The sequence below is a fragment of the Echinops telfairi genome, unplaced genomic scaffold (assembly GCF_000313985.2).
Source record: "Echinops telfairi isolate 266 unplaced genomic scaffold, ASM31398v2 ScPeMD7_7407;HRSCAF=8445, whole genome shotgun sequence".
NCBI classification, from domain to species: domain Eukaryota; kingdom Metazoa; phylum Chordata; class Mammalia; order Afrosoricida; family Tenrecidae; genus Echinops; species Echinops telfairi.
In genome coordinates this window covers 5,009,883-5,024,769 of record NW_022111307.1, presented here as the reverse complement: position 1 = coordinate 5,024,769, position 14,887 = coordinate 5,009,883, and the positions used below count along the sequence as shown (strand labels likewise).

Below are 14,887 nucleotides of genomic sequence, written 5' to 3'. Positions count from 1 at the left end.
GGGCTGCCCCTGCCCCAGACCCTGGATTCTTGAGGCCTTATACTGGCTCTGATTGGCCCAGGAGAGTGGATGGAATGAACATGACCTGTTACTTTGCACCAGCCTCCACTTGGCCTGGCACAGGTAGACCCTGCCGCTAAGCCGCGGTCTTCACACCGCATTCCATCGAGGGGAGGCCCTTGGAGACTTTGGGATCTACCTGCATGCTGAGACTGCACTGACTCTTTTTGCCCGGGATCAGAAGCTCACTGCTAGGAACTGAACCGGCATTTTCCTTATTTTCTCACAAAAGGCAAACATACACCAGATGCAGGAAGTCACTGCAAAGGCTCTGTGGCTCCTTCCCTCAAATTTGGAGAGATCTTTGGCTTCCTTTCTGATACGGAGGCTCATGTGTCACAGAAAGACCAGTGTCTTGGGAAACTCTTGTTCCTGTTGGAGTGGTCCTTAGCCTCTTCTCTCTCTTCTGATTTACCCTGGGCTGTTCAAAGAGGTTGGGAATCAGGGAAAAGGCCTTAGAGGCCCAGGAAGCAGATTCCTTCCCTCCATCACCATTGTCTGGGCCTCGTTGAATACTTCATGGTCATTGGCCTGATGCTTGTCACCGCCCTGAGTCTCCCCGCCTCTAACTTTCTCTTCCGTTCACTTTCGGCATTGATGCCTCATTTGAAACGTAAAGCGGATGACATCTTTCTTTGGTTAAAAAACTTCAAGGGTCTCTCCATTCCCCAAAAGAAATTCAACATCCCAGGTTGAATGTGCAGCTCTTCTTGAAAGATGTCCTCTATCTAGAGAGACACCAGGTTGCTTAGTGTCCCTAAACCTCCGGGCCCTTGCATGTCCATGCCTTCCCAGGCGGTGCTCACACACATCTCTGCTGACTTTCCTTTCTGCAGTTCACCAGTGCCGAGCAAAGACCACTGGTTTTCTTCAGGGAGACGTTGATGCCCCGCGGCACTGCTGGGCAGATTCAAACCATCAACCTTTGGGTTTGCTGGTGGTGGTTTCATTGGGCAGTTCCAACTTGTAGCAACCCTGCAGCCCCAGGAGACTGCTGCATAGGGTTTCCGAGGCTATAAATTTTAGAGGAGTGGGATTTTCTCTTGCAGTAGATGTGTATCGTCTGAGAGGCAGTTACAAAATGTTTCCGTCGTTGCCAATGCCAAAAAATGCCATTGTTCATTAAGTCCAAACAATGGTAGTCGAATTTTAACAACTGATCAACAATGTGAACTTTGATAAGCAGTTCTCGATAATCAGTTCTCCACAATTATTTGTTATTATTAAAGTTTAACATTATAAAATTAACAAAAACAATATAAAACTCATATCCTGGCTAAATAGCCACATGGCAGCCGAAAACCGTGTATTCCCTTCCCGTTCTCCTGCCGATCCCTAGCTTGTCATGCATTCTTTCCAAAAATCGGGACTCTTTTAAAAACGCCACGGGATGCGGGACAAATTGTTAAAAACCGGGACTGTCCTGCCAAAAGCGCTTTACATTACTAGTTACTATATTAGTAACTGAGCAGACGTCTTTCAAGCTTTTGTCATTTTCCCTTAATTACTACTTAATTCCCAAAGAAGTTACTGTTAGAGGTTCATAAATACCACTTACCCCAATAGTGCATCTAAAACACTAGAACATTTGACAACCTGGGTGACTCTAAAAACATTATCCACAAAGGAAACAGCAGCGTGCCCCTGTAGGGTCTGCAGAGGCAGCCGCATGATTGGCAGCCTGACTGTAATGGGGACTAACGACAGCTCTGCTACAGCAGAAGGTTCGAAAGGTAAGTTAGTAGAGTTTTAGCCTTGTAGACATATTGATACATACAAACTTGGATTACAAAAAGTATTTTTGTTGTTCTAACTGATTACAGGAATACTGTATACGAAATAATAAATATCTGCTGAAATACTGCACAGAGATCTTAAAGACACCCATTTTGAGGTCAACCGCCCCCCCCCCCCAAGGACTGTGTTACATAGTGTGGTTCATCATTGCTCCACCCCCCAATCACACCCTGAGTGATTCCATTGCTGATGCACACTTCCCTGAATTTAATCCAGGCAGCATCTCCTTTTTCTGTTCTAAGCACTGCCTCTTGTTCTATGTACAGGTTCTGTGTGAGCACAGTTAAGCATTCTGGAATTCCCATTCTTTGCAACATTATCCATACTTTTTCATGATTCCTACAGTCAAATATCTTTGTATTATCAAGAAAAGGTAAGGTAAACAGCTTTCTGGTATTCTTTGCTTTCAGCCAAGATCCATCGGATGCAAGCAATGTTATTTATCCTTCTACATCCTCTTCTGAATCCCACTTAGATTTCCGGAGAATCTCCTGTCTTTGTGCTGCTGCACATTTTAAAATGACGTTCAGCAAACTTGTACTTGCATGTGATATTATCGGCATAGTTGGATGATGTCTTCATTCTCTTGGGTCCCCTTTCTTTGGGACAGGCACACATATGGACCTCGTCCAGTCAGTAGGCCAAATAGCTGTCTTCCAAATTTCTCTGCATAGACAAGCAAACACTGTCAGCATTACCTCCATTTGTTGATTGTTCTTGTTTCTCACCAATGTCCGCAGTGCAACGTGGGCATCTTTCTCCAGGACCTCTGGTTTTGGGTTTTCTATTTTTTAAATCATGATTGGATGTCAGCCAATTCCTTTTTGGTCCAGTGACTCTTTATACCTCCTCCGTCATCGGTATTCTATCGTCCAGGGACTTGGGTATTGGTTGCATAGACTTTGTCCGAAGAGGAGCATATTTTAAAATTGGAATGGGCTATTTTTATGAGGTCGTAAATTTCCCATCATTCACAATGTTCAGGAATAATAGACCAGGTGGTCCTACTAGAGACATTTATGATTCTGTAAGATATTTTAAGTTTCTTTGATTTTAGCACCCGTTCAGGGTTTGGAATACCTAAAAAATGCTTGTAGATCAAGGGCAAGCAAAAGTTCTGTGACCTGTCTGAACAGTTTCTCAAAGTAAAGACGCACTTGCACTTGAGGAATAAGCAAGATCTCCTGGGTTGAGCTTGAAGTCAGTGATCGTACACAACAGCCGATGGTGGTCCAAGTTCTGCTCAGTGGTCTGACTTTCGGGAGGAAGTCTCTGTTAGATACCACTGCTGCTCCATCTGTCCCCAATCCCAAGAGCTGGTTTCCAGAACATGACGTACTTCGGGAAGGAGTTGTTATGCTCTGAGGAAAGGTTGTGTGTTCTTGTGGGAACTCTTCCTTAGTCTCCCCTGTGACGTGCTCAGCTTCCTTAACTTCTCTACTGTTCAGCTCCAGTGCCAGCTCTTTAGGCAGTCTTCCCTGACATCCCACCACACTTTCTGGTATGAAAGAAAGTCTGGTAGATTTTCTTCTACTCCGTGCCCCCCTGTCACATAGCATTGAGCAGGGCTGTTTGTTACATGGTAGTCACTTGTGCATATGCTACTTTTTTTGTCTTAGGAATTCCTAGAAGTCATGAATCATGTTCTCTTGATCTTGACCATTCCCACAGTAGTCAGTACAGCGTGGTCCATATGGAAGCTGGCTTATGTTGTGTAATTGGAAAGTAGGGAGTCTTAGAATGCTTTGGGGCAATTCCAAAAGTTCTCATTATGAGTCTTCTTGGGTGTCTGTCCCCTTCGTGATTATTGAATGGGGATGGACATCATTTCTTTCTTCCCTTTACAAAATCAGCAGTGAGGTCCAGACAAGTAGACTGACATACGCAGACCAGCTGGCACTCCAACCAGCAGCTGAGTTGCTGTCCCTGCTGAGTGTTCAGCCTAAAGCCTTGTGGCTATAATGTCTTATTTCCCCATATTGCTCTTTTGTCAGCAAAAGACACAGATGGACCCCAGAGCTTCAGGTTAAGCCAAGAGTTAAAAATCCCTCATGAAAATCAGATTTGATAGCACAGCAGACAGGGACCTGGCTTCCGATCTCTCAGAGGGCTCACATCTCAAGCATGGGAGGAGGCCTCTTTATGTTTCCTGGAGAAGAAGTGGCTCTTGGATGGTGACAGCATCCTTCTTGGGAAGCCCACGAGACTTTGTAAGGCTAGGACCTTCAGGGGGAGGAACGGGGGTGATGGGGAAGATGAAGGGGATTGCTCTTTGGTGTCTCTGTGGATTAGGAGAGGGCACATGCTGGAGCCTGAGGTCGCTCCCTACCTTGTCCATCCAGGTTCTCGGGGACGGAAGGAGGCCAGGGCCCAGAATAGAGCCTCTCCTTAGAAATTGGGAGAGATCCCTTGGCTAGCTCTTTGCTTGAGCCCTGCCCTTGGGAACCTGGGTAGGGTAGGAGCTTTCTGTGTGCATCAAAACTCTTCTGAACTTAAGTAATTTGCTTTTTGGTCACTTTGACTGTAGCTTGCCCTCAGCAGGGGGGGAAATGGCTTTATTAGATTGTAGATTGTCAGAGCTGGATGGATCCTCTGACATGAAAGGAAGGAACTGACCTCGGGCCACCCAGGGAGCTGGAGGTGAGCGCTCATCCTAGAAGCGGCCATCTGATGCTCCGGCGCATCATTCGCAGTCTCCTTTCTGGGCTCTGATTCCCGCAGGCATGCTCACAACTTGGCATCTTGCTCTTGTTTATTTGTTGTGGGCCATGCAATAGGACAAAGAACCTCAACTCTTCATTGTTTTATGGTGAGGAAGAGGGGCTGGGGTTGGGAAATTATATACTATGAAAGAAGTGTGGAGCCTTTGTGGGGGCAGATGGTCAAGGTTGAGGGTAAGGGTGTATCATGATTCAGCCTTAAGATCTAGTTAGGGGTTTGTTAGAGAACTCTTTCTGCCTGGGAGACTCCTTGGTCTCTAAAAAAAAAAATCACATTGATTGAGCACTTAGTTTATGCCATATGTCTTTATTAATTAATTTCATTCTTATCACCATTTTATGAGGTAGGTAAGGCATGCCATTCATTTCTACTTTGTGGATGAGGAAATAGGTTCAAAGAGGTGAAGTCACCTGCCCATTGTTGCAAAGCTTCTGGATCCCATCTTGTGCTTCATTAAGAGATGCCACCTTTATCATCAACTAACGAGTGGGCCCTAGTGGCGAAGTGGTCATGCCTTGGGCTGCTATTGTGAGTTTGAAACTATCAGCTTCCCCATGGGAGAAAGATGAGGCTTTCTACTCCCTTAAAGAGTTACAGTCTGGGGAAATAGATTTATGTGCATATATTTATAAGTTTAGTATTAAGGTAGCGCATGGACATTGGGCCTCCACTCAAGTATTCCCTCAATGCAAGAACACTTTGTTCTATTAAACTGGCATTCCATGATGTTCACCTTCCTGACACAATTGCTGAAGAAAAGCGTGTGCATAAGCAAATGTGGTGAAGAAAGCTGATGGAGTCTGGCCATCAAAAGATATAGTGTCTGGGGTCTTAAAGGCTTGAAGGTAAAAAAGCAGCCATCTAGTTCTGAAGCAACAAAGCCCACATGGAAGAAGCACACCTGCATGATCACGAGGTGCTGAAGGGATCAGTTACCAGGCATCAAAGAACAAAAAGTCATATCATTGTGAATGAGGGGGAGTACAGAGTGGGGACCCAAAGCCCATCTGTAGGCAATTGGACATACCCTCATGAAGGGTTACGGGGAGGAGACATGCCAGTCAGGGTGCAGTGTAGCAACAATGAAACATACAACTTTCCTCTAGTTCCTAAATGCTCCCCCCACCCTCACTATCATGATCCCAATTCTACCTTACAAATCTGGCTAGACCAGAGGATTTACACTGGTACAGACAGGAACTGGAAACACAGGGAATCCAGGATAGATGATCCCTTCAGGACCAGTGGTGAGAGTGGCGATACCAGGAGGGTGGAGGGAGGATGGGGTTGAAAGGGGGAACCGGTTACAGGGATCTACATATAACCTCCTCCCTGGGGGATGGACAACAGAAAAGTGGGTGAAGAGAGACGTCAGACAGTGTAAGATATGACAAAAAAATAATTTATAAATTATCAAGGGTTCATGAGGGAGGGGGAGCGGCGAGGGAGGGGGGAAATGAGGAACTGATGCTAGGGGCTTACATGGAGAGCAAATGTTTTGAGGATGATGAGAGTAACGAATGTACAAATGTGCTTTGTACAATTGATGCATGTATGGGTTGTGATGAGTTGCATGAGCCCCTAATAAAATGATTTAAAAAATAAAAATAAAAGAGCTACAGTCTCAGAAACCCACAGGGGCAGTTCTGCCTTGTCCTATGGGGTCACTGTGAGTGAGCATGGACTCCGTGCAGTGAGTGAGTGAGTGAGTGAGTGAGTGGACTCAATGGGGGTGGGACTGGGAAGGGCCAGGGGCAAAGGGTGAAAGGGCATTTGGCATGATGATTCTCTGCTGCTGATGGACCACGCACAGGTGGTGTGGGGGCTGAGAAACTGAGCTCAGTTCCTCACGCCAGTAATCCTCTGGATCCAGGCTTTGTTGTGTAGGATGTAGGAATACACTCCGTATTGATCCTTCTTTCCACAGTCCTCGCCCCAGGACACCGTGCCCACCAGGTACCACAGGCCTCTCTTTCTATCCAGAGTCACCATGGGGCCTCCAGAGTCCCCCGCACAGGCATCTTTCCCCCCTAAGATGAGTAAGAGATGCAGGTAAATTAAAGTGTGCCCAGCGCACCCAGGAAGCTGAAGGAGGCCTCCCTCCCTCTCGCCCGATTTGCCTGACTTGTAGTTCGGTGATTCGGACACCAGAGGGCGAAGCAGACTGATGACCCAAACCAGGGCTCCTAGCGGTTCTTGGTCAGACTTCCCTAGAGCTGCAATTGCTTTGAGCACAGTTCACGCCTCTCTTCTCAGAGGGGCGAAGAGGGACCCAGGACAGGGAGTGACAGAAATGCGGTACGTTCAACCTCAGGGCTTCTAAGCGGAGAGTCAGGAGCTTCATGCGCTCCGTTCAGAGTCCTTAATACTTGCTCTTGTCTTTAGCTTCTTCAAGGGTAGTCCCTCCCTGCCCTGCCTGGTACCATCCGGTCCAGGCCTGACCTTTTACTCCTTTCTCTCCACCTCCTTTCACCAGACTCTAGAGCTGCTGCCCCCACTCCTCCCCACACCCCCACGCCTCACCATTGGGTGTCCACCAATCTCTGGAGCTGCCAGTGCCCTTGTTCTCTGCGCCCTCTTGACTTACCTTCCTTCTCTCCAGCACAGATCATGTCTGGGGTAAATTTCTTCTTCAGTTTTGTATAGGACTTCTGGCAGGTGCGATGATCAACGATGGGGATTTCGATCTGAAATACGAAGCCACGTTGGCTCCTGCCCCAGGCTGAGGCACCCCTGCTGCTTTTACTGCTCCTGGCGCTGACTCCTGCCCACATCCTTCTTGGATGCAGCAGCAGGGGTCTTCCTAGCACTCAGAAGCTGTCCTGGTTTGCTGGAAGGAGCACTGAAGGGAGGTGCGGGGGATCCAGCGTCTAGCACAGCTTCAGCATGAACTTGCTGTGTGATCTGGGGCAAGTCACTTGCCTCCTCTGGGTCTCATCTACAACTGGAAGTGGATAAACCTTGCCTAGTATACTCCATGCAGGAGAAAAATGAGGTTTTCCGCTCCCATAAAGAGTTACACTCTTGGAAACCCATAAGGGCAATTCCATTCTGTTCCGTAGCGTGGCTATGAGTCAGAATCAACTCTACGGTAGTGAGCTTGGGTTGTTTTCTTTTTTGTTGTTGAGTATAATCTATACCCACTGCCATCAAATAAATTCCAATTCATAGTGACCCTGCATAGAGTTTCTGAGACAGAAATCTTTATAGGAGCTGTCAGCTTCGTCTTTTCTCACAAGGATCTGCTAGTGGGTTTTGAACTACCAGCCTTATGGCTGGCAGTCAAATGCCTAACCCACAGCGCTGCTGGGGCTTATTTGCCTAGCACATGCATTATTTCAGATATGGCAACAAAGCAAAAGCCATGGGTAATCTTCTTTTCCACCACTTCTACCATTATTGACTGGAACTTTGGGCATAGGACTTGATCCCTCTGTCTTTTGGACCTCTGTAAATATTTCCTGTCTGAAAAAACGGAAGTCACAGCATTTGACATGTTGGTCACATGGAATCAAAGGAGAGGTGAATGAGTGCCCTTTAAACTGCAGACTGGATGCATATCCGGGAACTTCAGGGGTAGCCCTGCTGGCTTTGCAGCAAACATCTGCTTGTGAGCTTTGAGATTCGGGGTCCAGAGCTTGTACATTCCTACTTTGCACTGCTGGGAACATAGTAAAGACTCAGGCAACAGTTTGCTGAGCTGAGGTGGTGAATCCAGACCTCAATGGAACGCGTTGTGAATACAGGCAGTCCCAGATGGTGAACAGGCTTTCTTCCTCATTCTGTCTTTCAGTGCATTTGTACATAAGCTGGGACAGCTAGGTACGGCTGGCATATTATGCCAGTCAGATGTTTGTCGAATAGTGTGTAGTATCTGGGGTACCTTTCTATGCACAAAAGCATTCAAAGCGATGGCTCCGGCTACGTGAAAACACCTAGAGCGTAATGATGCAGCAGCGACGACCTTACTGTTTGCTGGGCGTCTCAGTGTAGCACCTGCTTGTTATCATCAGCCATCCTAACAATAGCTGTACCTCTCCGTTTTCATGCAGTGGGCTTCACATGGGTTGGTTCATAACTGCAGGTTGTACAGCATGTGGACTTCATTACCCAGGGACCACCTATTTTATTGTTCCTGGTTCTGTTTGGGAATAAATGTTGTATTGGCATAGTGATCTAGAAAAAGAGCAAATATATACATCTCATTCAACCAAACTCAGAACTGGATGGGCCATTTGTCCCCCAAATACAACTCCTGGGGTCCCTGCTGGCAGGAAACCAGAGATCATTCAAATCTCTCTCGGACCATGGCTTTCTCCAGTTGAGTGAGTGGGGTTGAGACGGCATATCTGCAGTCAATTGTCCATCTCCTGGTTCATTGATCAGTTCTCATTTAAGTGGCACTTTTTCTGGGAAATAGGAATTTTGGTGGCACAGGGGTTATGTGTTGGTCTGTGATCCGTATGTTTGCCCGTTCAAAACCACCAGCAGCTCCGTGGGAAAAAGCCTGGACTTTTCTGAGACCGAGTTACAGTCTCAGAAACCCACAGGGGGTCACTATGAGTCAACCTTGACTTGGTGGCAGTGAAACTCTCCTGGTACCCTAGATGAGGCAAAGCCTCATTATCTGATTTGATATGATGTGATCCGCAGCACCTTGCGCTTCTTCTTGATCTCATCTGGGCCCTGTAGCCCCTCTAATAGCTAGTCTGATGTCTGGAAGATTGGGGAGGGGCACCAAAGACACACCTTGGAGTTAGAGAATGAAGGAATGAATAGGTGTTATCAAGTCCAAAGTTTAAAGTATGTTAAAATAACATGTAGAAGGATTTGAGGATGGTTGTGTCAGTTATGATGATGATGATGTTGGAGCTGGGAGGCTTAGCGTCATCTAGCGTTGTCCCTAACTTTGCAGTTTGAGATACTATGACCCAGAGAGACAAAATGACCTGCTTAGATCACCGGCCCGCCCCCCCCACCCCCTCCCAAAGTTGGCTGGAGCCAGGACTTGGAGCCAGTGACCCTAACTCCTAGTTCTGTGTTCTTTTCTGAAATGATACTGGCTGCGAACTTCTAAATCCCCAGTTAAGTTCATTGTTGCAAGCACTGTGTCACACAGGAGTCTTGCCTGATTTGGGCCAATCTAATATGAGGTATACAGATGGACCATGACTCTTTACTGCACTGTTTTCTGAAAACTGTGCCATAGCGATGACTTTCACAAGCCTCTAGGAACACTCAACAGTGTTTAGAATAAGAATTTCATGACATGTAGGATAGACAGGTCAATGTTGCTGGTGTTCAAAGTCCCAGCACACTCTGGGGGTGAGCCTGGTGGCTCCTCCTCCCCCAAATCTCCAGATCCCTGAGGGGCAAGATGGAGTGGGAAGATGCAATTCTGGACAAAAGGGTCTTTATCCATAGGGTGTAAATTGAACTTCACCTCCATCAGAGTCTCTGGTAACTTTTGCAAGAACTGCTTCCCCCAGCCACTGACGATGACCATGGCCCCTGGAGGAGAGAAGATGCGATGAGAGCAGAGAGGCTGCCTGGGGGATGACCAGAGGGTTACATCTTACAGGCTCCTCACAATGTGTCTGCAGAGGAGGGGGCGGGTGTCGGGGGGCTTTGTCCCTTAGCTAAAGACAGCATGATGGGGAAGAAAGACATCAAGGTCAATGGTTAGTTGTAACATAGCTTAGGACACTAGATTACATGAGAACCTGCCTGGTTCATTCGGCTATTTGCTCCCATTCCTAATATGGAGTCAGGACTTCAAATCAGTTCTTTCTGGTTCAGACATGGCCAATGACGTGAGACGTTGTAGAATGTGTATGACCGAGAGCAGTAACCAGAACAGGAGACATTGTGGGTCGTTGTCCTGCTAGAAACTTAGAAAACTCACTGCCATTGAGTAATTTCTGACTCATAGTGACCCTGCAGGATGGGACGAGGCTGTAACTCTTTACGAGTGTAAAAAGCCTGGTCTTTCTCTCAGAGAGCGGTTGGTGGTTTTGAGCAGCTGACCTTGTGGTTAGTGACGACCTTCATCTCCTTAAGAAACAAAATGCAGTGTGTGGGTTGCATCGCAACCACATTTCATGACTGTTTGAGTCTGAGACCATGGTGGCCTACACAAAGGTGGTGGGCTGCAGCACTTTGAAGTTGTGTGGTTTTCCACAGGGCTGGTAAGAAGCAAGCTCCTGAAAGGGCTTAACTAGGCCTCTTCGGAGCCACCCAGTCCAGGCCTCTGACCTGGACCTCTTCCTGTTCTGGTTATAGCCTCACCCCAATTTAAAAAAAAGCCCAAACCAGAAGACAGCTGTGCTCTGATTCCTTGTGTTGGCCATAATGGAACCAGTTCGGAGCCCTGCATGGAGCTGCGGCCGATGGAGCCCCCCAGTGCAGCCTCCTGTCTACAACAGTGCTGGCACCTAGCGGGTGTCATCTAGTTGGTGTCCATGAATCAGCCTTTGAGCCTGTCAATGGTATTCATGCTACCTTTACCAAGTCCCCTCTCTTCCCCTTCTGAGCCTCAGTTTCCTTATCTTCAAAATGGAGAGGCTGCCCTTGTTATTCTCTTAGAAACCTTGCAACTCGGACTCTCTGGAAGTGTATGAAGAAGTTAGGAAACCTGGGGGGTGATGTGAAAATGGATCGAGTCCTGATGGAGCAATTCTTTTTGCCTTTGAAAAAGAAACTAGATATGGAAGACTGTTGGGCTTGATGTTGGAATACGTTAATCAGGGTGAGACCATGGACATGTGGTAGGGACATGGAATTTGTTGAACTAGGGCCACTTCTATCTGTGACTTTCCTAGTTGCTCAGATCTCCTATGCACTTTTCAGATCCAATCTTTGCCATTTTTTGGCCATTTTTTTCTTCCATCATTTTTGAACCATGGGAAGTGAATGGTATGGCTAAATTAATAACTCTTACTTTATGTTGAATATATTGAAATGTTATCTCGATTAAACATCATAACTACAACATGGGAGCTTCTTGTAGGGTTTAGAGACAAGACATGTGAGGCTCAGTCAGGTTAAGTCACTTTCTCAAGGGCACCCAACTAGAAAATGTCAGGATTGAGATTTGAACCTGTGCTACTTAGGAAGCTATTGTCCCTCAGCTCCAAACCTATTCTTGTGTATTTGAGACGTGGGGATGGGGTTCTGAAGGGGCAGTTCGCTCTGGCCAGCTGGTTTCCTGGAAAGTTAGGGCACTGTGGGGGAGCCTGCAAGGCTTGCCATCCCTGTTGCCATCACTCTCAAAGTGATGATACATCCCAGCAGTGGAAGTGGATTCAAACTTCCAGGTACTTTCCGTTTCATCATCTGTCGGGAGCCTCTTCTGCTAGCAAATAAGTTCCAATCCCACAGACCCCCTTTTAAAGGCTTCTAGGCTCAATAACTCCCATCGCTCCACTTTATCTTCCTGGCCCTAGGCATGGTGACTTCTGCTTACCAAGGTCTCTATCACTAAAGGCCTCTTTTCACTTGCGCAGTCCTCCAATACTGCTTTCCCAGCTGGATCCTAGTTTACTTAGAACGTAGGTCTGCCTATTTGCTAGATGCTTGCCAACACCATGTGCTTCCCTGGGACCTTTCTGACCTAGTTGTGCTAGGGGAAGCAATAGGGAAACATGCAGCCACAGCCTGCTGGCTCAGTTATTCAATTACAATCTATGTTGGCCCCAGGGCTTCACCAACTCCAAGGAAGAACAGAGTGAACAGGAGAACCCTGCAGAAGCACCAGCCGTTCTGCAGAGGTGGGGTGGGGAATCATACCTTCATCAGGGGGCCCTTCGGGCAGACAGATGGGCATCACAAAGTCATCCAGTACCGGGCTGTTGGATAGCTCCACCAGACCCACATCATTCTCAAATGTGGTGTGGTTATACAGGGGGTGGAGAATGGTGCGTTTGACCATGAGATGCTGTTCCTTTTCATCCGACCTCAGCCTCCAGTGCTTGCCTGGGCAAGAAAAAGACAGGTCAGGGCATGGGACAGTGGAGGGGAAGGTCACACCTTGTTCCTTGTCAGCCCTACGTCCTAGTCAGTCCAGGTGTCTGGTTCAACCAGCTTCACTGCCTTTCACCTATGTTCCCCCCAAGTCATCCCACCTATCTGCCATTCCCTACATATTCACGTGGTCTTCCACCTGTTTGTCCTCTGAGTGGGTCTTTCTACCTTGTAACACTAGTTTCTATTGCCACATGGTCAAACCTTCTAGCAAGACTTCAGTGTCTGGTTCATATGTTGCCTCTTCCATGAAGCTTCTCAGATTCTTGAGTGAGATTCTTCAGTTAGAAAACTTTTCCTTACGAGGTCTGGCAACATTTGGTGTTTCTCTTCTACAACTGACTGCTTCCGACTTTATGCTAGAGGTCTTTGTGCTCTTAGTCCTTCGTGGGGCTGTCAGACCCCGAGCAGAAGTCAGATGATCTACTTTATAGTTGTGCTCTTAGGCTCTGGAATAGAGGTAGTATGTAAATGTCTATTGAATGGAATTGAATCACCTGGTGGTCTTGTTCTATAAAGGAGAATTAAAACCTTGACTTTATGTGTATGATCCACTTGAAACCATGGATTCATAAACCCTGGAAGGGTCTATGGAAACGATCTAGATTGGGATCTTCAGTTTATCATTGTGAAAACAGAGGTCTAGGCTACTCCAATGACTTGCTCATGACACACTACCTGAAAATCATAGATGTGGACTTGAACTCAGGTCCCTGGCTTCCAGTCCTGGGCTCCTTTTCATCTGACTTCCTGCCTTGATGAGTGAGTGAGAGAAGGAGTGGGTGGATATGCCCTGGGAATGACAGTAGTGGTACCTCCTTCCCTAGCACCTTGCCTGGTCTTCAAGAATTCATTTTTCTGCACTCACCCAAAATGATTTTGAAGTCAGAAGGTCTGAGCAAGTAGGAATCCAGCAGGACTGGGGCCTCCGAATCCAGTGCTTCATGGAGGCAGTGAGCAGCAGTCACGACCCAGTTGGTGCCTGGAGGACAAAGTGCACACATTGCCCTGCACCACGCAGCTGTCTCCCCGCATCTCCAGGGGAGGGAGGAGCGCCTGCAGAGTGCTCCAGGGCAAACCCAATAGTCTGCAGATGCACGCTGTGGTCTCAGATATGACACTTACATGACCCTCGTCTGGAAATAACAGACAGAAGTAGGATGTCATGTGTTAGTCCCAACCCAGGCCAAGAATAAAGAGGGTTTCAGGGCTGCTGGGGTGGAAGAGTTCCACACATCCTAGGAGTTCCTACACACACACACACACACACACACACACACACACACACACACTCCATGTGCTTACTGCTACATTTCAGGACTTGCTACTTGATATGGTTTATGAGCCATCAGCAGTATCACCTCTTATGTCCTGCAGGATCTCAGAATCTTACTGCAGACCCCAAACCAGAAGCTTCCTTTTAACAGGATCCAAGTGGTTCCTCTGGTGCTTCTCAGCTCTGTCTACATGTTAGAATCACTTGGGGAATTAAAAAAAAAATAAACCAATGTCTTAAGCCATTTAAGTCTTGGGGGTGGGCTCAGAAACCAATATGTTTTTAAAGTTCCTCGGTTAATTGCCTGCTGCCAGGATGGAGAATCTCCACTCTGATCTGCCTCTCATTTCATAGAAATGGACCCTGAGTTCTGCAGGAAAGCAAAGATGTCCAGGGCCACACAGGCTAGTGACAGGTTTGGGCCAAATTCTGGGTTTCCTGGTGGCCAGCCTAGTGCATTTCTTATGTCTCATCTGTCTTCTTCCCTTGAGCAGGTCTATCTCCCAGTCCTGCCCTTTGGTTTACCCTCATTTAGGTGGAGCAGATGGCAGGTAGCCAAGCCCAGAGACCTAACCAGAGTGAGACAAAGAGAAAGGCCCTAGGGCTCGGTGGCGAGGCATCAGGGACAAAGTCCAGAGGCTAGGGTAAGCGGAGGCTCCACTTGGCCCTCTAAGAAGCAGGCTCCAAGATTCTGGGGCACCTGCACCTGAGCCACCTCTGCTTCCTCTCTGAGGTATTTTAGGCTGACCTGTCCATTTGGAGTGTTGGCCATATTTGTCCAGGTGGGCTAACACCCAGGTTAGAAGCATCTGCCTCTGAGCAGGGCTCTGAGCTATTTAGATGAACCCAGGGGTGTGGCATGAGCGGAGAGGGGGGGCTAGGGACCCAGTTTCTCCTTTCTGCTCTGAAAACTCTGAGCCTCTGAGCCAGTCTCTCTCCACCCAGCCCCCAGAGAACGTTCCCTCTTTCTCCTGTTCCTTAGTCTCTCTCTGAGTCCTCAGCCTTCTGCCC

At 47.5% G+C, this 14,887-nt stretch overlaps 1 protein-coding gene across 2 annotated transcripts in view; it reads right to left on the bottom strand.

Moving 5' to 3' along the window:
* Positions 1-6,223: 6,223 nt before the first annotated feature.
* MASP1 (MBL associated serine protease 1) overlaps positions 6,224-14,887 on the bottom strand; it is an 84,381-nt gene continuing 75,717 nt past the window's right edge. The window contains exons 12-16 of one of the 2 annotated variants that reach the window (XM_004713410.3): positions 13,469-13,582; positions 12,367-12,552; positions 10,022-10,089; positions 7,166-7,265; positions 6,224-6,608 (exon numbers count right to left, since the gene is read on the bottom strand). In XM_004713410.3, coding sequence (XP_004713467.1) covers positions 6,418-6,608; positions 7,166-7,265; positions 10,022-10,089; positions 12,367-12,552; positions 13,469-13,582 — 659 coding nt within the window. In that variant the 3' untranslated portion in view covers positions 6,224-6,417. Of the gene's footprint in view, positions 6,609-7,165; positions 7,266-10,021; positions 10,090-12,366; positions 12,553-13,468; positions 13,583-14,887 lie in introns of those variants that run through there. The other variant, XM_045296431.1, reaches the window with a different exon arrangement.